General features: G+C 40.0%; 1 protein-coding gene across 1 annotated transcript; it reads left to right on the top strand.

Annotated features, from left to right (window-relative positions):
• Nucleotides 1-727: 727 nt before the first annotated feature.
• Nucleotides 728-21959, top strand: LOC107264937 (the record flags this gene model as incomplete). The annotated part of the gene is made up of 10 exons (XM_015733760.2): nt 728-985; nt 3699-3813; nt 7170-7438; nt 7555-7830; nt 8504-10010; nt 10088-10191; nt 10288-10677; nt 10838-10921; nt 11602-11765; nt 14604-21959. Coding segments are annotated over 10 exons (3441 nt in total), but the record flags the coding sequence as incomplete, so codon positions are not given.
• Nucleotides 21960-25985: the final 4026 nt, after the last annotated feature.

Genomic DNA, 25985 nt, shown 5'->3' with positions numbered 1-25985 from the left:
TCTCTGTACGATTTTCCTTTGGCATTATGATATATTACAAATTGCCGTACATCAAAACTCGTGTTCGCTTTGCGAGGCATTGTACAAGTGTAGTGCACGATGATCGACAAATAACTAATAAAATAAGGCTTAAACTAGAACGCTTGACTAGATTTGTAAATAAACATTGTCCTCTAATTTGGCGTAACTCGGCTTGAACATTGGAAAGAGCGCTACATTGTAAAGTGTCCGAATATTAAAGTAACGTGAAAATCGGACAATGTTTTATTTAAACCGTATTATTGAACAACTATTGTAAGTTATGTAAACAAAATTTACGCTATTGTTTATTAAGCGTATACGTCATCATAATCCTTAATCTTTTTTTTTTTTTTGGTTAGAAATTAAGTTATAACGTAATATACTAAAAATCTCATAGTGTCCGAATATTAAAGTTACTCACTGTAGTTCAATTACGGCTGCCTTTTGGATACCTTGCTACCACGCGTCCAAAGTTAATTGGAGGAGTCACAGATTTCGGGAAACGCCCCGCTTGCTTGACTTTTGGTTCACTTGGTTACTCGATTCGGGATGGTTGTTTGGTAGGTTAGCTAGTTGGTCATAGTTGGTTTGTTTCGTAGAAATTATCGACTCTGGTCAATCGGGATGAAGTTCAAGTGAAATAGCGTGTCGTGCACGTACGGAGTATACAGGATTTATCGAACGCTTTTCTCCGTTTCTGTTTCAGCAACAACAGCAACAAGCTCAACAGCAAGCTCAGCAGCAGCAACAGCAGCAACAGCAACAGCCGGCGAGTTCACCCGGAAGCGGTAACGCTGGAAAGGGCAGTCCGTCCCCAGGGAATTCGTCGTCCCCTGGTGGCGGCGCCTCAACCAAAGCCCAGACCGAACCCAAACCGGTCGAGTGCAATTTGTGCCATCGGAAATTCAAGAATATCCCGGCGCTCAATGGTCACATGAGACTTCATGGCGGATACTTCAAGAAGGTAAGCACTGCCAATCTTCCGTACCGTTATTACGATACATCTATAAGCAATCAATATCACTGAGGGACTTCGGATGAACATAGTGCAGCTCGTTAGGACTGCATCTGCTATAAAGTCTATCTACTCTCGAGATTCACAGGCGTATCCTCTCCCCTATTTCCGGGGATGTGGGAACGAAGAGGAAAAAAAAAGATAATAATAAGGTCAGGACGAAAGAGATGTTACCTTCGTCGAAATGGAAAGATCAGCATTTCCTTCGAGCCGGGCTCGTTCGCTCCTGATTAAAAATGTCTTTAACGAAGGCTTTCGCTGCCATTTATAGAAAAGTGCTGAAAGGATCGTCCAGGAAAGTTTTCCTCTTCTATTCGATCGACAGAAATGCTTCGGAGGGTGACTGTAGGTTGGTTGGACGAGTGGGTGGCATCGAAGGGTGGCTGGTTAGTCGGGTGGACTGAATAGGGGGTGGCTCTCGGTAGGTGGGTCCGGAACGAGAGTGGAATAAGAGGGGGGGGAGGGCCGGAGCAATGCTGAACGAATACGACTACGGAGGTGGCATGGGCAACGAGATAGAAAGATAAGGCGATGATCGAATCGAAATGAACCCATTAACAAGCTCTTTCATTCCGTCGCTAGTCTGCCCGAGCAATCCGAACGAACGTAGAAACTCGAGCAAACATTGTCTCGTCGAGCTTTCTCCATTATGCAGATTGAATCTTACTGGTTACTCTGCACTGGAAACGAGACTGGCTACCCACGTGCCGTTCGCCAATCTGCCAACAAGTTTGACGAGCATTAGCGAAATTATGGAAAAGTTTTGATAGTCCTTCGCGTTGAGTTCAGGCCGATTAATGGACCTAACTCATTCTTTAATGGGATATGAAAACTGATAGATATACGTGATATCATATAAAATCTCTATGGAAACGTACGAAACGTCCTGAAATATCTAGGGAAATAAACTCTTAGTACGTATTCATAGCCCTCTTTTTTTTTTTCTTTTTTACTATATTTCGATATTTTTCAAAGAGATCAAACATCTCGTTCCCGTATGACGCGAGCGTTTTCGACTTTTCGCAATACGATATTTCTGGCTACATACGTGCGCATCTCCTAGCGAGTTTCTAGCGAACTTTGTTTATCTACATACAAGAAACGAGTTTCAATATATTACCATGCCTGTAATATGCAACGAGGGTATCACGATTCGCACAAATTTTATTTGATACGTGACTATGAAGCAGAGCTTAATACCAGAGTTGAATATATTCGAAACATTGCCGCGACAAAAATAATATCGCGTTGCAAATAAAGGAAAAAATAAAAATATAGGAGAAAACAAAAAATTCATCAGATACGCATGTACAATGCGTACGTATATATTCATGTAACCAACTCATGTACCCACGTCTCTTCTACCTGCAGTCGACACTGTTCAAATTGATGAGTTGCTCCACGGATTTGCAATCAATTCTGCACATTAGCGGCTCGATCAATATTCATGACGCGAATGCCCCGTCAAAGACAGAGTTCAATTTCGGACGTGATATATCTAACTTCGACGTAGGAAATTGAGGTTCGCGAATGATCTCGATTGGCCCTGCCCGCTATTAGCGTTAGATGACGAACGTTCGGGGCTGTTAAAGGGGATGCGTTACTCACCGCTGATGAGGTACACTCTCTCCCCCTATACCAACCCTTCATCTCTCTCTCTCTCTCTCTCTCTCTCTCTCTCGCACACACACTACCTGTACCTATACTGCGACACTTACACAGCTTCGTAATTCACGTTGGAGGCTGCTGTATCACCCCCTATACCAACCCTTCATCGACGAACGTTCGGGGCTGTTAAAGGGGATGCGTTACTCACCGCTGATGAGGTACACTCTCTCCCCCTATACCAACCCTTCATCTCTCTCTCTCTCTCTCTCTCTCTCTCTCTCGCACACACACTACCTGTACCTATACTGCGACACTTACACAGCTTCGTAATTCACGTTGGAGGCTGCTGTATCACACACCAGAGATTCCATCACGAGATAATCGAATGGTGCCTCAATTAGCATCGCTTAGTGATTAGCTGACGCGTGTTCCTCACCGCCATATCAATTTCGCCGAACGGCTTCCAATCTGACCCGATTCGTTAAACCTGATGGTCCACGGACAAGTTTCATACATATAACATATACGTACGAAGTACAACGTACCAAGGAGATCACCCTACTGCCACCTACCACCTATCGAGTGACCCTTGAAAATTTGTAATAAGTTCTTCGACTTTTTTTTTTCAATGCCTTACCCTTCGACCCTTATGTAATTTACGCATGGTTACTGCAGCCTCAAGTTGGAATATCGCTTTACTTGGCTGCCGGATTTTATTCTGACATTTCCTCTCAGTCCTCTACTTAGGATTAGCCTGTACCTTAGATAAACGACAGATTTTTTGTTATTGTTGAAATAGATCCAGTTCGAGTGGGAAAATTGAGGAGTAAGCAGAATTTTTTGATAAAGACGCAAAGAGTAGGTCAGATTCTTCCCGAGGACCTCATATGGACCTCGACTTGTACTTTAGTCTCCAGTAGATAAACTGGACCGTTATCAAAGTTTTGATATCAGTTGGTTACAGCTAGCATGACTATCGCAGAAATGGACCTACCCTTGGACATTATGGAGCTATGTCCGGCGACATGACAGTTGTTATTACTTCTTTTTCCAGGACGCGGAGAACAAGAAGAGCGAAAAGAAGGAAGTGGTCGGGCCACCCCTTCAGACAGCATCAGTGAGCGTGAGGGCTCTCATCGAGGAGAAGATCATCCAGAAAAGGACAACCGGTACGTTTACATAAATTTGATCTAGTTTGTCTATATGCTATCTAGGTTAATACCAGCCGCGTTGAACCTAGCGAATAGAAAGCGCGGGGAACGTCTACGTGGGATACCAACGTAACGACGTTGATGGCTGCCTACCCACTTCTTCGAAAGTTACGAAACTTTGGTAACGCGCGCTGCTAAGAGCGTTGTTTTGCCCAAGAATCTCGCAAGATTTATGAGCCGCGTAATGCAAAATATTAGTCGCATTGTCCGCATCGCGGATGATAAATCGCAAGAGAGGAAACGAAGAATAGAGACACATGGAGAGCGAAAGAGATTATTATGGCTCTCCCGAAGTAGGGACGAGAGCCCAGAGTGATTTACAACGAAAGTAGCCTCGTTCGTTAACGATTTATGATCAATCCGTGAGATCACAATGAAGAAATCGACGGGATCGAAATGATCCTGGACAACCGTAGTGCCATGATTTCTGGAGGAGGAACATATTTCAGCAGCCCTCCACCGGCTAATTCTATATCGTACGCGGGAGGGTACGAGAGGGAAGGTATGCGCCGAGAAAGATTCACGACCACGTCGGCTCATCGCGTTTTCGCTTTTGCAAAATCGTTTACGAGCCATTTAACGGAAACATCAACGGCCATTATTTTTCGATGCTAGTACCGCCTCCCGAAAGACCCAGGCGGATCAATAAATAATTTGCTACCAACGGCAAAGCGTCGAACGCGACGTGTTGCTGACAACGTAGCCACGTTACGTGCTATATAGTAGTTCTGTTCTGCTTTCCCATCGTATACCATACAGCACATGTACACCTACCATATCCTCAAATTGGAACGGAGCATAGTATAACGTGTACATAAGGGATACCCGTGTAGCCGATAATACCAGTAAAATATCGAATCTATCAGCTAGCCACAGCGGAGCCTGTCGCCTACGAAAAAGGAAATATAAGACCCCTCGGTAAAATTGCCAGATAAATCTAATGAGGGTCCAAATACGAACGGAAGTACCCTCAAGCCCGGGATCCCTTTGGCAAATTGATTTCCTCCAATAGTTATACGTTCGTGTTCAACGGAAATTGCAGAGAATTCTATCGGCGTGTATTGCAGTGTACTGCAGATCGCTATGCGATACGTCATATCCCTCTCAACGTGAATAATCAATTGTTGCGGATTTTATTGCTGTTTGGAATATCCTTAATCCCACTTATACATAAAGCCGATATAGGAAGAGTATGACACTGAGACATATGATCACAGAGAGTCATCCCTCATCCCTGTTCTAGAAAATTCCTTCCCGTTTGAGCATCCTGGGATTTTATACGTTTCAGCCGGAACTTTTTATCTCGTCAAACTCACCTGGTACGGGCTTTACACGACCATATCAGGGCGCACCCCTAAAAGATATTAATATTTTAAAAAATGTTACGGTAAAGACCTACTGATCCTCCATGTGTACCTTTACAATAGAAACCCCTTGAAATTTCTTTTTTCAAAAAGCCTTTTCATCCCCCTCCTTCCAACCCTGACCCTTTATTCTGATATCCTTTGAGGGAAGTGACGAAAATGAATCTTGTTTCTCAACCGGTCTTCGATGTTTACCCTATTCTGAACACGTCACTATTTTTATCGTAGAGAATGATAAGAGGTACAGAGGAGAATTACATTTATCTCTCGGCATTCGACTTGACGGCCAATGACTTTGACGAAACAATTTGCAAGGCCGCAATCGAAAATTGCCAATTTCTTTAAATCCCCTGCAGCTTAACCACCGCTCGTCCAGCTTGACCCGACGTTGGGCAACGTAGCGTGTACAGCGAAAATCAAAGAGACGTATTCGCGTACAGGAAATATTGGAATACTTTCGTACAGTACACTGGCACAGTATGTACATTATTAATAGCAGAAAGACGCTTGAGATGAATTCAACGTTCAGCAATCATTAAATAGGGTTGCCGATAAATCGTTCGTAAACGGTTAAGATTAAACAGGCACTGGTGGAATCGTAAAATCCATGGGTTGACTAAGGTTAAAAACGTTGAGCGTGAATTTTAAAAAAAAAAAAAGGTACCGCTCGATTCCTCCCTTTTTTCCTCTTTGCGAATTCCCATCTACGTCGACACGGTGATTTGTGATTAGCGCACGATTTCAGATTGGGTACCGGGCGATGTCGTATTCCACTCAAGGGGGGTGTTTGGATTAATCGCTTTTCTTACTTACTCCCTACTGCAAATAACTTCCCTTCTTTTTTTTTTCTTATATTTCACGACTTCGATAATCCCGACCGTACCTTATTATCCGTATCTCTCGAGCAGATAGGTAAAACGAATTGAGTTTTGATTAGATTTTCAGCGCGTCTGATTCTCGCGCCAATTAGCGCACTACAAGGAAGTCAAAGAGGACCGAGCGAAGCGTAACGCGTAATATGAATCGGGGGCTGAGAATTCATGTCTGCTTGTCAGAACGGCATGAAGGCCAAGGGAAGAGAAGATTCTTTTGTTCCAACGCGGCATTCAATGGATCTCCCCTTTCGCTCCCACCAGATCGGCAGTTTCGCTACGGCCTGATATTTTCATCCCTATCTCGCATCCCGTGGATGTTTATTCCACTGCCTGACTTCACGCGCGTTGACGTCCTGATTGAAAAATGAACGTGCTCATCGCGTTCACTGGGCTCCCAGAGATTTTCGGCCCGGCTGTACACTCGTTTGCTCGTTCGAATGCTTTCGAAGCATTCACGGCAAATGAGCAATTTAATTGGAAATTTCAAATCACATCGAAACCTCTTGGACAGCTAATGGGGATTTGCTGTTAATTTCATTGAATTCCTGTGCCACTCGCCCCACCTGTACTTCGCTACTAGAATCATATTCGTTCTCCCCTCTCTCTCTCTCTCTCTCGTTCTCCCGTCCCTCTCTCTCTTGTTTCTGTCCTTGTTTCACCTATTCATTCCGTTCTTCCTTTCACTTTCAACCTATCGATTTTACTCCCTGCACTCGTGTATTTTCGAGTTTCGTAATCGTCGCAGGAAACGTCCTCGAATTTCGAGCTACTGTATAATCGCATATCGATGCGGATGATAGGAAGGAATTTTGCGAATCGTAAGATATTCGTATCTGTACTTACGATTGGAAATATTGCTTTCGTAGAAATATTTCAAGAATCATAATTTTTCTGAAAAATGTCTGGTTTTATGTGTATTTTAGCTTATCAATAGGTTAGAATGTAATCTGCGTTATTTATTGTGTTCTAGGTATCAGTGTTTTTTAAATGACGTTTAATCGCCGTTTTATTAGTTTAATTGCATTTAACGTATTTGCCTGTGTATAACGAATATCTTTTTCCTGCTCGTGCGCAGCAACGGACGCTAATACCACGCAACCACGTGCGAGTGCGAATGCGTTTACTACACAAAACGATGGCGCATCTCACGCAGTTGGTAAAACGAATTTTGCCGTTCCCGCACCACCGCCATTGGCAGCTGGAGAGAAAGTACGAAGACACTCGGACAGTGAGCATTTTCGACAGCCGAACGTCACCATGGCCAATCACGCTGCTGTACAAAAACAGCTGCAAGAAGCTCAGACGCAGGCACAGGCACAAGCACTTGCTGATATGATTTTAAAGGCAAGGCATTGTTCGGTTACGTTTGATTTTCGAATATACTTAAGAATTAAGGATCAATTGAATTTTCATGTGTTACAGTTTTTTGATCTTTAAATTATTTAATTTTGATATTTCAGGGCACTACCAAAATGGCTGTTAAGAGGGCCACCTCCGATCCTGGTCAAAGAGTTCAATTGACTTATCAGTCGCCTGTGCAGTCCACGACGAATCAGCAACAACAGAATCAATCGCAAGCTCAGACAACACCCGCAGTCACGGAGAGCTTCACGATGACGGGATATTCGGAAGATGGTGGATACTTTAGTCCCAGCTTGCAGGACGAAGTCTTTCAGCAGGTCACTGCAGTTCCTGATAGCGTCCTTCTACACGCAACGCAATTGGACTCTATACAGGTAAAATGAATGTCATTACAAATTGTGTGAAATGAGATGTATTTTTAGCTACATTAAAGGAATCTAAAGAATAGGAAAAGTTATTCTGGAATTGTATAATATTCTTGTTATGAATACGTTAGTGTTTTCTTAACGATATAAGAGGAAAAAAAAAAAAGAAAAAATTTCTTCCATTCATGGGAGATTACGAAATGTAATATATACTAGTTGCTTTGACGCCCTAATTAGCCTCTGTGTCATTATGCATTCCACGTTGCAGGTAGAAAACGTTTTAGTTTCAATTACGTCAACGTAGTCAGTACCGTTGAATCTAATAAGGGAAATTATCTACGTAGTTGGCATAGGGAACAATTGGTGCTTTCCGGATGTGCAGAAAAGCCCGAGGTTTTCTGTCTATCGTGTGCAGGGGTACCGGTAGTAGTGAAACTAGTCACGGTAATACTAACAGAAGCAGCAGAAGTAGTAGTAGTCGTAATACAACGGCAGCTACGTCTAATTTGGGAAGCGACGGCGAACGAATTCACAGGAAGCCATAATTGCCGAGAGAGATGCACGCCAGGAAACGACACAATTCCCGTCGAGTGTGCGCCACGTGAATCCCGTGCTGTAGAATAGTTTTCGGCGTTTCAAAATCAGTACGATAAAGTTCAACTTGGAAAATTCCTTTGCTTAGTTTCAGACAGCGAGTCTACTTCAGGAACAGACATCAGAGCAGCTTCAGGATATTTCTTTGGAGGACCGATTTTCCAGCCAGCACACGGTCAATCCGGACCTTCAGGCGCTGGTGAATTCACCGTTGCCGGACTCATTGGCGGAGTTCAGCACTTACGGTGCACAGTACACTGAGAGTCCTCATACCTTGCCAACGCAGTCGCCATTGCCATCGCCGTTGACCCGACACGACAGTCCAAGCTTCACCTATCCAACGCCTCCAGCCAGTCAGGAAGGCCTTCTGACCGGAAGTTTGCCACTCCTGAGTCCGCAAGAAGATCCAGAATCTGTTAGGCCGGTGTCGTCACCTTTATCAGCAGCATTTTACACTTCGACGATGTCATCCGCAGCTGCTGTGGAAGAAGCTTTAAGTGAAGTTCTACCTGGAGAAACGGAAGCAGATGCTGATTTTTATGGCGGCTCTCCTAATCCTCACTCGCCACTACCAAGTCCGTTGTCAGCTACTCCAGCGCCATCTCCCTTATCCTCTTTACCACCGTCGTCTGTCTCTTCGCCAGGTCCTGGAACGTTCTCGACCTCGAGCTTTCCTGTATCTCCTCATCACGCTTTACAGAATCAGATGATGCCTAATTCGGAAGATCCTCTCTTGTCCTCAAGCCCGAAGGACTTCACGGCAGGACGTAGAAAATTTGAATTTCAATCCTACAAGCTGATTACCAGTCAAAACCTTGTAGACTTTGGACTCAATGGCAACCTTGCTGGTATCGTTGTTGATAATAATGGAGAATTCAAACTCATCCAGACAGCTGGACTGCAGAAAGCTAATGTACTCGTTCAAGCCGGTTCTCTTAGTCCTGCTCTCACCTTCAGGAAAGAGATTCGCTTGGCCACGCCGAAAGTTGAACCTGGCACCATCAACGTCACCCCGACCGGTCTCAACGTTCAGACGCAGTACCAACCTAATCAAGTTCATCAACAAGCCATTAATCCAGCCAAGTTTCTCATACAGACTAGCAATGTTGGTAAAAATACTTTGAAGCACAAGACAGTTAATAGTCTTCCGATTCCTATCGAACAGATAAAAGAAGAGCTTCTAGACGAGGATGTCTTTCTCAGCCCCACAAGCATCCCAGCTAGTCCCATAAGGCAGTGCAGGAAGAGGCCAAGAATGGACGGCCATTATTCGAATTCTCATTCGTATCCTTCACGTCTGAGAAGAGCCTGTGACCGACACTGGGACAGTAGTTACACCCCTCCGCCAATCCTGGATCCTTCTCGACCTGGACCTGGTCTCTATGCGAGACTACATCAATACGAAAGAGAGTCAGAATTCAGTTCGGATGATTCCCAAGGAAACGACGGACCACCTCCGAGGATTAACATTGGCACCAGGTACCAGGCTACGATACCACCGGTTAGGTGCGATGGTGATCGAGGAAGAGGAGGTCCTGAGGTCGATCATCTTCTTTGGGATCCCGGCATAAACAACGTCCTCACCGACAATGAGTGTGAGCATTCGTATCCAAATTAAAATTTTATAACTTCAGATTATCATAATAATTATTACCTTCATTCGTACGCACAGTGGAAATGTATCTGCAGTTCGCTTGCTGCGCCGCTGTACCCGGCGGTGGTAGAAACAAGGAATATGCACTTCACCTCTTGCATATGTGCAAAGGAAATATACATGTAAGAGGAACTCTCGTATATTCATTTAATAATTTCCTTTGATTTTTCCTGTACATATTTTTTTTATCTATACCCGTTGCTTCTATTCAATTTCAGGAAGCTATGCTGAAATTAATGAGACCAACGCCGACCTTACCAGCCGAGCACCCGTTGCTCAGTTACGAATGTCACGAGTCTGATCGTTGGACACCTCATGAAATGGATGTGTTTCATCAAGGCTTACTCAAGTACAACAAGGATTTTTCTGCGATATCCCAGGACGTGGGCACCAAGTCTGCGAAACAATGCGTGCAATTCTACTACCTCTGGAAGAGGCTCTGCCCGGACGAGTACAAAAGGGCGAGGGCACGCCATGGAAAACCAAAGATCAAAAGCGAGAATAAAGATTTTAAGGACTCTAAAGACACTAAGGAACTTCGAGACGCCATTGCATCCGTCACTGAAATGGACTTTAGCGAGGAAAAGTCTATTCTCCATCGTACGCTGGTAAGTCTCATTTTTATGCTAACAAGTTTTACTCGTCCCTCCCGCATTTTTACATTACGCCGCCACGCGCGTCACTTACCAGCGATATAGATTTAATGAATTTATAAGAAGTAAAAGAAATGTAGCATTTAGCCAACACCTCTCGCCATTGTCGATTCAGTTGCAGACGAACGAAAGAGAGAACTCCGCAACCCTGACCACCAGTGAAGGAGAATTAAGGTTATTTGCGTATGACTGTCCTGATGTGAGTTTCTAGACATACACTCGCTTTACGTACAGTCATTATTAAACAAAGTCTAGTGATCGTTCAATACTTCTAAGCCTTAGTTGACTAAAAACGTAGATACATTGCTCTTTAAACTGAGTGTCCATACGTCATTCAGGACACATTAACACAAATTTTTTAAATATCAAGAAAATTTATTTTCCATGACTAAGTAAATAATTCAGTGCATTCGATGCGTCCCTTTTAACTACGAAAATCAAATGAAATGTTACTATGCGAAAACATCTTAATCTCTTAAATACTTTAATTAAAAAAATTTATTTTATTAGTCCATTTATCGTTCTTCATTATACGTGTTATTAGATCGTTCGAATCACAAAAGCAATGCGAGCGTAAGTCACCTAGTCGCAAAACAATTAAAAAACAAATTTTTCAAAAAAAAATTCATCGCTCCATACAAAAATATCGGTGAAACTTAATTAAAATGAAAAATTACAAGAGTTTACTACGTCACAGATTGAACGATCAAACTATAATAATATCCGTGTACATGTGAACGTTTAAGTGTCGCATGTCGTTCGTTGTGATCCGTGCCCTTATGCTTATTTCACAAGAACTGATCGTTGTGCGTTGTTTAATTGTCGTTGTCGTTTGGTTGTGTTGTTTATTTTGGCTTTGTGTTTTCTTTGTGTTGTCAGAGCTTTAGCGGAAGTGTAACAGTAACGATGGCTGGGAGCACCCATACCGCCCAAGCCGTCAAAACCGGCCACGCCACAGTCAACACCAACTCACAAACTCACACTAGTTCTGAGCAACTACCCGTGTCCACCCCACTTCACTACCCCTGCAAGATTTGCGGGAAGTAAGTCTCTAATCTAATCTAAATCATCCATTTCCGTATTTAACAGTACATCATATATATCGATCCAGCATAGATTTCGCTTCTAGGCAGAATCTTCCTGCACACGATAAACTCAGTAGCGCTAAACCAAGTATGACTCAGAACATATATCTGTATATACGTATACATATACAGGATTAACAAAGAGACTGGACAGTATACAGTATAATGTATGAACGTCATCTATATACAGAATTATCAGCTAAGATGTACATTTGCGTTAAGACGGTATACGATTTAAAAAATTTGATGTGACAACCATTGAATTATTATTTGCTTAATTTCGGTTCGCAAATAAAAAACTTAAAAAATAGTTAAATGCAAAAGTCATAGAACAAGAACAAAAGAGTAGAGATAAAAATCAGTTCGCATGGATAACATACATAATAAGAGAGATATTTGCGCTTGAAATTTTGTAACTTTTCGACTGACTTCCGATACTGGCGGAACGCCTTAGCTTTCGTGCAGCAACTCCACACCGAACATGCGATTCGCAATTGTTTTGAGGTACGCACTCAGTCAGACGCAAACATGGCTAAGACGTATTTCAATGTTATTTTTTGTATTGCAATTTGCAAGTCCGCATATTCTATTTTAGATTCTAACGACCAGGAACAGTCTATAATCCCGAAAACTCCCGAAAACTCCCGTAGACTCCAAAGTCTAAGGAACTTACGATAAAAATAAAATAGCATTGGAATACGTTTTCGTCATCGTGTACAGCTTTGCGTCTGACTGAACGTGTACCTTGAAACAACTACGAATCGGATTTTCAGCGTGAAGCTGCTGCACAAGGCCAGATTGGAAATCTGTCGGAAAATTACCACATTTCGAACACATATTTTCATGTATGCTATCCGTATAAACTTTGTTTTAATCCCTTTTGCATTTAACTTTGTTTCGATGTCATTTGAAATGGCAAAGTTAATTTTTTATTTACGAGCGGAAATTTGAACAAAGAATAATAACATGTGCAGTCGATGCGCAATAAAAGAATATTCTATAATTGTTACATCAGATTTTCGAAACTATGCACAGTTGCAGCGCAAACGTACATCTATAAATAATCCACTGTATATAACTCGTTCCAATATAAAGCGCGTGTGTACCCAAAAAAAACTACAGGGTACAAGGGTAGTCGGATAAAGCTTCCCGATCTTGTCGTCACGATCGTTAAATTGCACATCACAAACAGTTTTAATTATCACCATAAAGGCTGATACTAATACCAATTGTCATTTGCGATATTGATTTTACCTACATGCGGGAAAGTTCTACTTTGAAGCCTTTAACACTTAACAATTCACATGGGATACGTAATACGACTGATACCGAATAATTATTCTCTACGTAGTTTGCCATACATAGATATGGAACTTTAAAATTATATTCTCTTTTATTTCTTATTCTTACCTATTACGTATGTATTCAGTGATCGCTTATTAACATTCATAATGGTTACTTTGAAGATTGTGTTACCTTTCCTCTTTTTTTTATGAATTTATTCATAAGTCTGCGACTAACGACAGAATATTCAGATGAGAAAATTCGTAAGTTTAGAACGAATGTAAAAATGATTAACTTGTGATTACGTATCCCAAAAAATGTAATAGTCATCAAGTCATGTATATAAATTTATAGGAAAATTGCTTTTGAGCCCTCGCATCGTAATAGCTAATTGGCTGGCACTTAATTAAATAGAGGCTACGTTAAACACTCATCGATCATTTCAGGGTAGCTGTACCCTTTGGGCTATGTAATTGATAATTGAAATTCAATTTGACAACGTGTCCTGTTTGACCAAGCTATGGAAAAGTATGCCCACAGAGTACACATGAGATATAGTAAAACCCTTTACAGTATATACGCAATAGCAAAACTATCATAAAATCGTAAAATCTACAATCGTATGTTGAAGCGCACTTAATGATAGTTACCACCGTTATTCGACGACCAGGCGCATCATTTTAGATGAGCATAATCCCATAGCTTCGATAAATTGATATACTTGAAATAATGAAATTTTTATTGGACCACAAATATCAAAACGGGAATTCGACAAATTCACTTACGTTTCCGTTCGCTTTATCACCAACTCCCGTGCCCCTGCCCAACTCGACGTATTAACGCCGAAAATTTCACTGCTAATGCTCTTTACCATATTTTTTGTTATTTTTATATATATATTTTTTTATCTTTTCACGCACCCCGTGAAAATTCTTCTCCAATTTTCCCCATTTTCGTGTTTTAAGTAATACTAATTTTGCACAGCATATTTTAATATCAAGTTACAAATATTATTTCGCAAATGATATGAAACTGCTAAATTTAGCCAGCTGGAATGTTTTTGTCTTCTCTTTATAATTCTAACGATATAACATACTGCAGGAGCACTCGACAAGCATGTTACGTATTAACCACTATAATCCTTAACGAAAATCGAGGAACAAAAGAACATGGGTTGTCGAAATATGAAAATTACAATTTTCAGAGTACGAAATTTCAACTGATATACTTGTTCGAATTCGATTTTGCATAAAAATCTCTCTGTCACTTTCTCCTTCTCTTTTATTCCGTATCTCTCTAGTAGCTAGAGAATAATGGAACGTACACGCTCGATACGGCAACGGAATTCCAAAGCAGCCCCTGTTCTTCCTCATCGAAATTCTTCGTACCCGTTAAGCAATTAGTCGCTGCATTAGTCGCCGTTCTAGCTTTGCACGACATGCTTTACAGCATATCGCGAATATTTTCGCATCCGAGCTCAACTAATATCCTGCGTCACTGGTATTTTCACAGAGTTTTCAACAAAGTGAAAAGCAGAAGTGCGCACATGAAATCGCATCGGCCAATGCCCTCGCCCGATTCAACGGGACAGGAATCTAAGCGACCGACGCAGCAGTCGAATGCGCAACAGCAACACCAGCAACAACAGCAACAACAACAACAGAGCAACACGTCGACGCAAGCGCAAGACTATCAGCAACAAATATCGACGGGCAACAACGCCGATTCGAACGCGCACAACGCCACACACTTATGGCACAATCCAACGAGACTCAGGCCACCATAGGAAACTCGGTTAGCTATACTTAAGTTACCTTAACGAAGGCTGTAACGGTACGATAAGAGAAGTGATATCACGTGACGAGGTTAGGAAATAATTCGCAAATTTCCGAACTCCAAGTCGTGTTCGTAGTGAGATACTCCGTCTGGCGAAGTTACGCGATGCCGAAGATGTTCGCGACGAGCTGCGTCTGACGTATTCTCAGACAGTTCTTACGAGACAATTTTGTTTTCCCTCTTTTCGTCTTTCTTCCTATCTTCTTTGGCATCCTGTATAAACGTGACCAGGAATCAAAGTGGGAATCGCGAGTTCGTAAAGGCCTAAGACGTGCCGAGCAATCGACTGTTAGGAAAGGTTACATAACCTCCTCCGACTAATGCAAATTCTGCACAATGAATTTAAATTCGTAATCTAAGGAAAAGAATGCGTGCTAAGCACTCTTCGAGCGTCTAGGGCAAAACTCTGTTAGGGCGATACAGAGGACAGGGTACTTATTTAATGCGACGAACGAGCGAAGAGTAAGGGTTGGGAGGGGAAGAACAATGAAAATTTTCCACGTTCCGTACAACTCGCTCGTCTCGAAATTGGAATGCGTGCAGGCGTTCCTTCCTTTTTTTTTTCTTACTGAAAAAGAACAAAGAAAGGAAGAACCATGAATTGCCATGACGATCCGTTCGATCGATGCTCTATACACGGCTATAAAAAGTCTATCGAGGGGTATATGGCCTAAGCGATGTAGTGCGCACTGTCGTGTGATAATAGCGCAATGTTAATACGAGTGACAGATGCGCGCAATGAGTACGCAAATCATTGAGAACGGCGGAAAAAAGAAAAGTGAACGCGCGCTGTAGTTAAGCGACGCCGCCATAATCGACGACGACTGCGACTTTGGGGATGGAGAAATATATAATATTAATTGTGCACACGCGAAGTTCCCAGACTATGCCAGAAGACATTAACTGTTACCTGTTGCGTATTTCTTCATATTACCAGTTTTAGGTTGTTTCCTTTACTTTGTTCCTCTTACTATTCATCTTTCCTCTCTCTTTCATTCTTCCTCCCATGGACTTCTTTCGATCCACCGTTATCCGTGGCCGATCACGAAACGCCCGACCAACCGTCCGACAATGTTCGTCGCTACGAGACAGAGTTGACGAGGAATTCCTTAAAATCGATACGAAAACATTTATCGTTTTAATTAAAGAAAATATAACCCTCGTAACGTTTCTACGAGTTTCCATATTAAATACGTTTGTCTGATTGCTTCCAATCTTGTCATGACGCACATTGAAGACACGGTCGAGTGATTCGCGATCGGGATGGTCGATACGTAAGGTACCACTTGTTGTACGTTCATTCTAGATATATTACTTAGTTAATTAAATACTTAAATGTAATTGAGGAAGGATAGGTAAGCGGTATTCGCGCACGCATAGATTTGTTGAGAGACCCGATTTTCGTTACCTCTATTATTACTTAACACATTGATGATATTTGATCGAATAGAATTTTAATATATATATTGATGTAACTTATAATATTATTTCTAGATTAGGCGATTAGTTCTCTAAGAACATTGTTCAAGTTTCACTATGCAGGTATTCGGCGCCACCGACACCGGATGTAATATAACGATTATACATACATATATATATATACACACACGTGCATACAGGAACACACTATATTCATACACTCTCACTCGCAGAGGACACAGAGACACAAAATAGATTAAATCGCTCGATAAAACATTAATTAACTAATGCGATCACTAAATTACTACGTGTACATAATAACGTGTACATGACTGTACATATACATAAATGTCTGTATGTACAATTGAGAAAAAGGATTTTACGCGATTTAAGTAGCATAGGTTTTAGGTTGTTCTAGAAGGGATCTTATATATACTAGGTATATACACTTGGCTTGGTTTTTCTACCTTACTAAGGCCCTACGTGGCGAGACTCTTGCAAAAACAATGTCGAGTGGATACAATTTTTTATTAAGAGTGACAAACTTTTCTTTCTTGGCTCATTTATATTTTCCAATGGGATACCAATACGATGTTCCTATATACAGGAAGGTATCCTAAATAAGAAAACCGATCATGGTCGTCCGCGTTTGAAAGAAAACTTGTCTGAGTATAAATAATGAAAAGACGTCGTTGTACGATAGCTTAATTTTTATCGATCGTAATGAAATTCAGTTCACAGTCCCAAACTACGTAATTCAAGATGAAGTCATCGCTCTACATTTTCATCATTTACACTTTGCATCACTTTCATTGCTGAAGTCGATATGTAGGAACGTCCTTATTGAAAAACAAAAAAGAAAAAAAAAATAGAAGGAAAAAAAATGAAAAAGAACTTTTTATATTTTAGAGAAGGAGATACGATGCGCATCTTTGCTAGCTCAATTCTAAGCTATATTCTAACGGTACTTTTTACACGGTGTTAAACGAAGAAAAGAAAACGTTAATGTATATCCCAGTTTCCTTTAAAGGAACTCTAAATTGTTGTTCAAGAGGTTTGCCAATCGTAGACGCTATAACTCTATCCTAAAATATTGTTATTCATTGTTAACGCTCTTCTTCTTATTAACTTTTAACATTAAAATAAATCACGCTGAATATTTTAACATTTGGATCTTTTCTCGACTTTTATAAACAAGAGGGAGTGACCGGATGCTGTTTGAAACGATCTATGAACTCCGAACGATCTTTATTGCTAATTAGTCAAATCTTTGATACGCTCAAACGTTCAATAGGCAGAGGTCGAAGTTCTCGAAGAACCATCTATTATCTCTTTGTAATCGAGCAAGAAATGTCAAGAGCCCTCTTCGTCATTTTTGTTCTTTCTTGTAAAACTTTCCTCCCTCTTCCTGCAGCAATCTTTCAGTGCGCTTCATTTCTAAGGCTTGCCCCGAAATTTTACGTAAAAAAAAAAAATCTAAAACAAACTGAAAAATCAAAAGATCCGGCCACACGAGATACATATGTCTATTGTTATAACGTTCATTTACAGGTTCGCATACATAGGTAAATGAGTACGGACGAGAACGATCATTACGTAAAAACATAATTTACAAAAGTAACGATATCTGGATTTTTTCAACTTTTTTTTTCATTTAAACGTAAATTTTTCAAACTCATCGAATCTTCAGAATCCCCTGTATTTCTTTCTTTAACCATAAAGGGTACATCCAATTAAATCAATACGGAGAAAAGTTTTGATAGGTCGTCAGGGATACCGATGAAAAATGAATATTCCTTTTTTCCCCATTAATTAACTTTATTCAGATTACTTGGTAATTAATGTTCGTCTCACGATCGTACTCCTTTACTTCTACAGTTAATATACAGACGACGCGGGATTCAGTGAATTCTGTGTAACAGCCTCCAGCGCAATTTGAAAATGTCGTAGCGCCTAATAATCTATTGTACTATAAATAAGATTTTAGAACTTCGAATCATAAAGGTTAGTTTATTTAAGGAGTTGAAATTGTTATGGACTCCGGTCTAAAGGGGACGACGAAGTCATATAGATCGAATGCAACAAAATTAGCAGACATATCATTTAAGACAATACACTTGTTACAGAAACTAAGTTTCTACTAATATAATTACTATTGTACGTAATATAAGTCTTAAACGGACTTACAATTAGAGAATCAGGGGAATCGGGGTAGCTAGCGATTAAAAATGATGAACATAAGCGATTTTACCAGTCGCCTGTTTCGAGTCCGGAAAACGATAAAATTGTCGCCATCAATATCGGTCGTTGCTATTATTAATCAAATCAAAATTTACTCAACGCGTTCCGCCCACCACTACCAGCAACAAATCAAAACTAACTTCAAATAATTACTGAAAGACATCGATCCATTCGATATACCTAATTCGCGATCGCTATAACTCATCATGGTCTTCCACTATTGATTTCAACTTGGATTCTCTAGAATTTTACTCTCCCACGCTCCTCTGCAAGACGATTATTATTGTAAGAGAAAACCATACGTATTCTTGACTCGAAGTAATAATAGCGTGGAAATTATCGCGCGGCGAATCGCTGGAGGCTGTCTGCTCAGAAAAGCGGAGCAGGAAAAATTAACGAAGCAATGAAACAGTAACGAAGATACGCATGAATTGTACAAACGAGTCCCTCCACGTCACAGAAACCAAAAAGAAGTAACGATATATATATATATATATATACATCGATTGTCATACTATATATATATATATACATGGAGAATATATATATAACAAGATGATAAATATGTGATGTATTTAAATGGTATGTGGTATATGGTATTACATATTTGTACATAGGCGGACCCGTGCCATCAACTAGTGAGTTGTACCGATATTGTACTGACACTGAGCGAAGATCGATCAAAAACCGCGGTTCGCTGGATATCGAACAGAGATCGACAAATTCTTTATTATCTTGATTTATTTATTTATTATTATTATTGTATAACTGATAGAACATTTATTTTTATAAATCGAATTAGGACATCGTGTATATCGTCGATTTGTTGTCAATATACAATACTTATAATATATTACAGACGCATTTTTCAAGTGATAAAGTATTCTGATTTTATTGAATTTCAGTAGGCAAGCTTTAAGAGTCATTAAGCCCACGATCGTTCATCTCTGATCGATATCCAGTGATTTCAGTACTTTGCCAAGATTGGAAAAAAAAAAGATAAACGATAAGAAAAGTACAAGAGCTAACATCCCCGAGCGAGTCGTGCTATTAAGTGATGCTACGATAATATTCGACGACTGTCAGGAATCATGATTGAATATCGCGATAAATTTATTTCAATTTAACGACAATACCTTGTAACGTATTAATTAATCACGCCTAATATTTTTTGTCGTGCATTAGCATTTTCACGAACTAACATTTCCTGCTTTGACTTTAATGCAAGGTTCGATATATCTATTTATAATGTCTCATTCGCATTTTACAAAAAAAAAATTCTTCATCTTCGCAATTACGTCTATTAAGGTAGAATTATGTAGCGAACGTATTAACGCTCTACGTGAAACATACAGGTACTCAAAGCCATACTTACGCAGAGAAAAAATTTCAATGGTCAAAACAATTGGAACGAGGTTTACAGTGAAATTGCCAAACACAAATACTAAGAAACAAAAAAAGGAATTATATAAGAACGAAAAACCACATTAAACGAATGGCTAAACTTCGACCGTGACAAAAATATATTGGTACAACTCGATGAAGAAAGTGTAGCGTGGTTATACACCTGAGGAATGTGCTCAAAATACTGTATTAAAGAGAAAAAAAGTCTACTAAAGAATCATCAACGTTTATGCAAAATTACTCTTAACGAAGGAAAAAAAAAAATTATTATGGATTATCGATATTGTAATCTATTGTCCTCTTACTTATTACCTACTTTAATGTCTATCTCTATACACCAGCATGGTTCTTTATACTCTTCTATTTGATGTTACACTATTCTCTATTAACTTTTACTATTAGACCTATTGTTAATAGCGTTTTTAATGTAATAGAACTTGGCCAGCTGTAGCGTAGCCTTCGGATATGTCATCACGTCAAGTTGCATAATAGGAATCGACTACTCGCTATATTTAATAGCAAGACAAAATTTCGATTCCCTCATTATAGAAAGAGAGAGTGAGCGCGCGAGCGCGCGAGAGAGAGAGAGAGAGAGAGAACAAGAGCGTTCTTTACAAACCCCGTGTTTCGCAGTTACACAACACACGATGACACACGCACACAATTTTTCATACTTCATTAACTCTCGTGCGCACACTTATCAAAACGCATACCGAGAATGCTCAAAATTTTTCAAAAAAAAAAAAAAAGAAAAAGAAAAAGAAAAAAAACCATACTATTTTTCTCGTGTTTTCCTCCGACACTAAAGTCTCATATAGTAATTTTGTGTATATACCGAGAACGTTCAATTATGATTATTATTTTTGTCTTTCAATAATCATAATTGTTCTGTTATGTCGTAGACTTCCCTTAATTTATCATTACGCAATAATTACCAACAGAGGGACTGGTCTTCGGCTGTAGCAATACCTAGTATGACGTAACGTTGCACTGTCATTCTTTACGCACTTCTCTGCTCAACTAGTTCTTATTACCAATAATGTACTTATACGTTAGACATTGTTTGTTGTAAACTAGAATCTCGTTGTAGCGTATCACTCACTAATCCAGTCGCTTTAGTCGTCTTGCTCAATACACAAAGAGAGAGAGAGAGAGAAGGAGAGAGGACAAAGAATGGAGAAAAAGTAGAGCTTAAAGTCATCAGAAAGCAGGCTATCGCGATTGGTATATCAATGAAACAGTAATTAACTCAAATGACAAAACTTACAGTGTAAGTCGCTCAAATGTCGGTGCCATAAGCAATATGGACAATATAATATTAATTGTTTTAATGACTGTGCGGTAATCTACAGCTGGCCCAAGGAATTCGATTGTGCATTACAGTTATCTTCTCAAAAAATCGTCTCCCACCTACCACCCTCTCACTTGACGATTTCCCCCCACTTCGTGTGCGATCAATCATCGAAAGCTCTCTCGCGTGTTCCTCGCCAAATCTTGGACAAATATTCTGTTGCCAATTACCAATAACGCGTTGCGTAGTGAACGTACGAGGACGTTAATTATCGAGCCTGTGCTATACCTATATCTAATGTAAGTTCTAATTAACAGTGTGCCACTCTCTGCTAACGTTATCGTTCGATCAATCGAAAGATTTCATACGTGCATACGTGCATACGTGCATATACTTACCTGTCATCTATTGTTATTACCGTAGCGATCATCCATCATCTTGTTACCTGCGTTTCTCTTCGTCGGTTAGACTAGGAATTTTGTTCCTTGGGAATCCAATTTGCTCTTCGTCGCCATCAATCACAATGAACGAATCAGAGTAAGAAAGTTGATATTTTTCAATTTTTTCTTTTGACGGAAAACTGTAATGCGTAAAGTCATTTTTACACACCATTGAGTCAATTCGAAGTGCGATGTGATCTCGAGTTTGTCGAGTGTTGTTGATACGTGTGAATGGCCTAAGAAAAAAAAAAAAAAAAAAAAAAAAAAAAAAAAAAAAAAAAAAAAAAAAAAAAAAAAAAAAAGAGAGGAAAGAAAAAAATCGTTAATTCACACGAGTCGTAAATTCTTCTCGCGTACCGTCAACTGTCATTTTTAGGAGGCCTCCTAAACCCCATGATAACCGTGACTATTCGTCGTGACGTCGTTATTGACGTCAATGACGGAGGAGAGAGTGTACGAGAGAGAGAGAGAGAGAGAGAGAGAGAGAGAGAGAGAGAGAGAGAGAGAGAGAGAGAGAGAGAGAGAGAGAGAGAGAGAGAGAGAGAGAGAGAGAGAGAGAGAGAGAGAGAGAGAGAGAGAGAGAGAGAGAACGACAGTAATCAAATGAAAATTTAAAAAAGAAACTACAAAAGGTACAGTGGTAGACGTGAAAATAAAGCATAGCAGATTCGAAAGGATGAGCTGCTCCCCGAGTACGGCCAATTAGGCGCGAGAGTATATATAAACGGAAGATACGGTAAAATTGATAGACATCTAAAATGTGCAACAAAAGAGGAAGAGTTATTACGTGCAACGTTACCGGATTCGTGAGTCGGTTGTGCGCATGCGCGCGTGCTATCCGAAAGAAAATCAAACGGCTTAGCTAGGGCAACGAGCATCAGTGCATCAGTATTATATTATTAAAGAAAGAGATACTTGTACATTAAATTAGTAACTAAATAATTATATATTGCGTATACATACATACCACTTTATTTAATATATACATATTGAATATATTGATGCGATATATATATAGTCACAGATAAAAGGTATAATGAATATAACTGAGTATGTATAGAGACTAAAAGGGAACGGAGTACTTCGAAACTTGCTACGTAAAAACTCGATGTTATTTGTTAATAAGACAAGCTTCTTTTATTTGTCAGTGTCGGGGCTTCGGTACATTTACCAGTTATCCTTACACGCGGTAAAGTAACCTCGTCGATGGTAATACATTTTATATATGTATATATCTATATGCACATATAGATATATATATATACACCCATTGCGTCGAGGCCGACTTCGTGCTACGTGTTAAATTAGATCGACGGCCGTTGACGATCTCAAACCTATCTCGAACTCGGTCCTTTCCGGAATAAATGATACAAGCACGGTTGTGGCTTGATAAAAAGACATTAACGAATACGATGAGTAACGTCGAGACAACCGCGGCAACGATTGAACACCTAATCATTTTAAAATTGAAATTCTATACTTCTGCATCCACGTAAACCACCAAAACCACTACACCGACATCATCGCGCTATCATTAATATCCTCCATACACACACACTACACCACTTGAAAATTGAAATTAATTTTTAAGTCCTCGATAACAACCCCCCGCCCCCAGCCCACCCCATCCCCGAGAGCCTCGCGAATGCAAAAAGGGATCACCGTAAATCGATGAACTCTACTATGAAGAAAAAGGGGGAGAAAAGGTTTTAATACTCAGATGTAATAAATAATCTAACCGTCGTTTATAAATGTATGTATAAGATAAATAATGAATATATAAATGAATAAAAAATATATATATATAGATTATCACGGCAATGCATACGCAGTATATGTACGATGATATATATATGACTATTTTCTTCTATGCATATTGTGAGTGACTGGTGCGTGTTACTTCAATCTACGTTTGAAGGCGTGCTGCGATCGGTGTGAACCGCGAATTATGGCAAAAACACGTTATACCGATATATCGAGGAAAGATCGACGTTAGGTACGACGTTCAAATTGACGAAATGCTTTCGAAAAGATTTTTTTACTCGAGCCACATTGGATCTACGCCATCCCGCTGCCGGTCTCCGCTCGCTCGGCCACCCCAGCCCCCGCGCTCCCGCGAACAAAAAAAATGTTAAAAAGTAACGATTCGCATGCGAAAATATACGCGGACAGCTTGACAACTGTCTCGTCGTAATGTCTCTGTTCGCGATGGCAGTGCGTCTTGTAACGCTAGCTATTCTCTGACACCGAGCTATACAAATATGAGTGAACGACAGAAGAGGAGAAATGGGAGGGAGGTTGTGATCAGAGAGGAATTTAGGAGAAAATGGAACGGAAGTGGAGCCGGAGAGCTAAATAGAGAGAGAGAGAGAGAGAGAATGGGACAATTGGAAATGAGAAAAATGAATAAATATTAATAATGAAATATGATGTGGAAGCCAAGTGCCTTGTGTTCCGGAAACTAATCGTTGACTTTTACCTACGATATTAAAGAAAAGAGGAAATAAAAAAAAAACCGAAGCGAACCACGAGATGTAAAACTTGCCAAAACCCCCCCAAAAGAAAAAAAAATGTAATTAATGAACATTAACGAAATCACCGTGTAACTGATAGATATGTCTTTCGACAGGAGGAGTATAATTTCGCGCGCAAGCACGCTACGATGAGTGAACGAGAATCGGATTGTATAAACAATTTCAAACGGTACCGATCATACCCATACGGTGATTCGTACACTGTTATGGTGTTTCTTTTGGGTTTACAATGCAATTTAAATACACCATATGTTACCATTTAGTAAACTTCACTTCATTATTTTTTTTCTTGATTCGCGATTTTTTTGTGCTCGAGCTTTTTTAAATAAAAATATCCGCACTAGCCTAAACGACCCTTTGCACTCGGAACCGATCTTCAAAGTATCATGGTCATATAAATTTTCATTTATCCGTTGCGAATTCAAGAATTTTTAAAAAGCGTCAGATATTCCTATAGGAATAATAGTACAGTGCCAAAAAAATAATCGCGTGACGTGTACCTAAACGCACCTTAACGCCTAACACTCGTACATAAGCGTACGTAGCCTCGCATCCCTCGGTGTGTCTTCAGATTAACCGTTCATGGATCCTCGCGATCCGATCCTGACGATCACTTATCGTTCAGTCCAATAGTATCCTAGAAAGGGTTGAATTGACCTTAGAATTAATCTTTTTGTCCAACTTGGGTAGGACGAAATAAAAATTATGAAGACATATAGATCACGAAGATTTCGGTTTACAACAACCATAACGATCAGCAATATTTTTGCTGGATCCATTTGTAAACTGCAATCCCGATCGATCGATAAATTTATCCGAATCTAACTGATTACGCAAAGTGTTCGCGACAAGCGAGCGTCTCCTGTTGCACAGTGCGATGAGAATGCATAATTCGCCCGTTCCCGTAAGACCCACTCACCCCTTGAGCCAGACAATTTGCCAAAATTTCGGTAAAACTTCTAAAGTCATCTTAAACTTATTTAAAAAAGTCAATCGTTATTCCGATAGCAACGACGGACATAGGACACATATACACGCACTCCAGACCCTATGGGGTCTTTTTCATTCAGAGCAAAAATCGTTTGGTGTTGTGATAAATCTAGATGAAAAATATATATAAGATACACGAAAAGTAATGGGAAACTCGAATGTGTTTTTTCTAATGGTTCTAATATTAATATCTTCTAACTATTATTACCTATCTCTACAAGGAATTGATGTACATAATAGGATTCTGTAGCTAGTAAGGAATGTAAAAATCGATGACCGGTGATCCTGCACCCATGATATATCGTGATTCGCTCTATGGAAACTATATAGCCTATATAATTGTAATGGCTGTGCGTAAAGTGTGTGCGAAGTTTCGCTATCCTCTACTAAAAAGGCTTCGACGGGATTCTGAAGCCTAGCGTCTCGATGAAAACCCGACGTCAATCGATTTAGCACATAAGTAAAAAAAAAAAAAAGTAACAACCGGCACTTGTCTCATGGGTGCATAGAAATGGATGAAAAAGACCCTAAACTGACAATCCTCTAGTTAAAAGAAGCAAGAAAAGCTAAATGGAGAAAGAATAGAAAAAAAAAGTAACGGTTACAGCATGTCTCCGAGTATGAATGCACACGGAAAGTATTAATCTCTAAGTAAAAAAAAAAAGAAAAAAAAAAGAAAACTAGAGCACCCGGATTGAAGTAGTCCGACTTAAGATATTTTCTCGTCATCCAATCTAGA

Source organism: Cephus cinctus, unplaced genomic scaffold (assembly GCF_000341935.2).
Source record: "Cephus cinctus unplaced genomic scaffold, Ccin1 Ccin1_scaffold0204, whole genome shotgun sequence".
Lineage (NCBI taxonomy): Eukaryota > Metazoa > Arthropoda > Insecta > Hymenoptera > Cephidae > Cephus > Cephus cinctus.
This window is presented reverse-complemented; position numbering and strand designations above follow the sequence as displayed.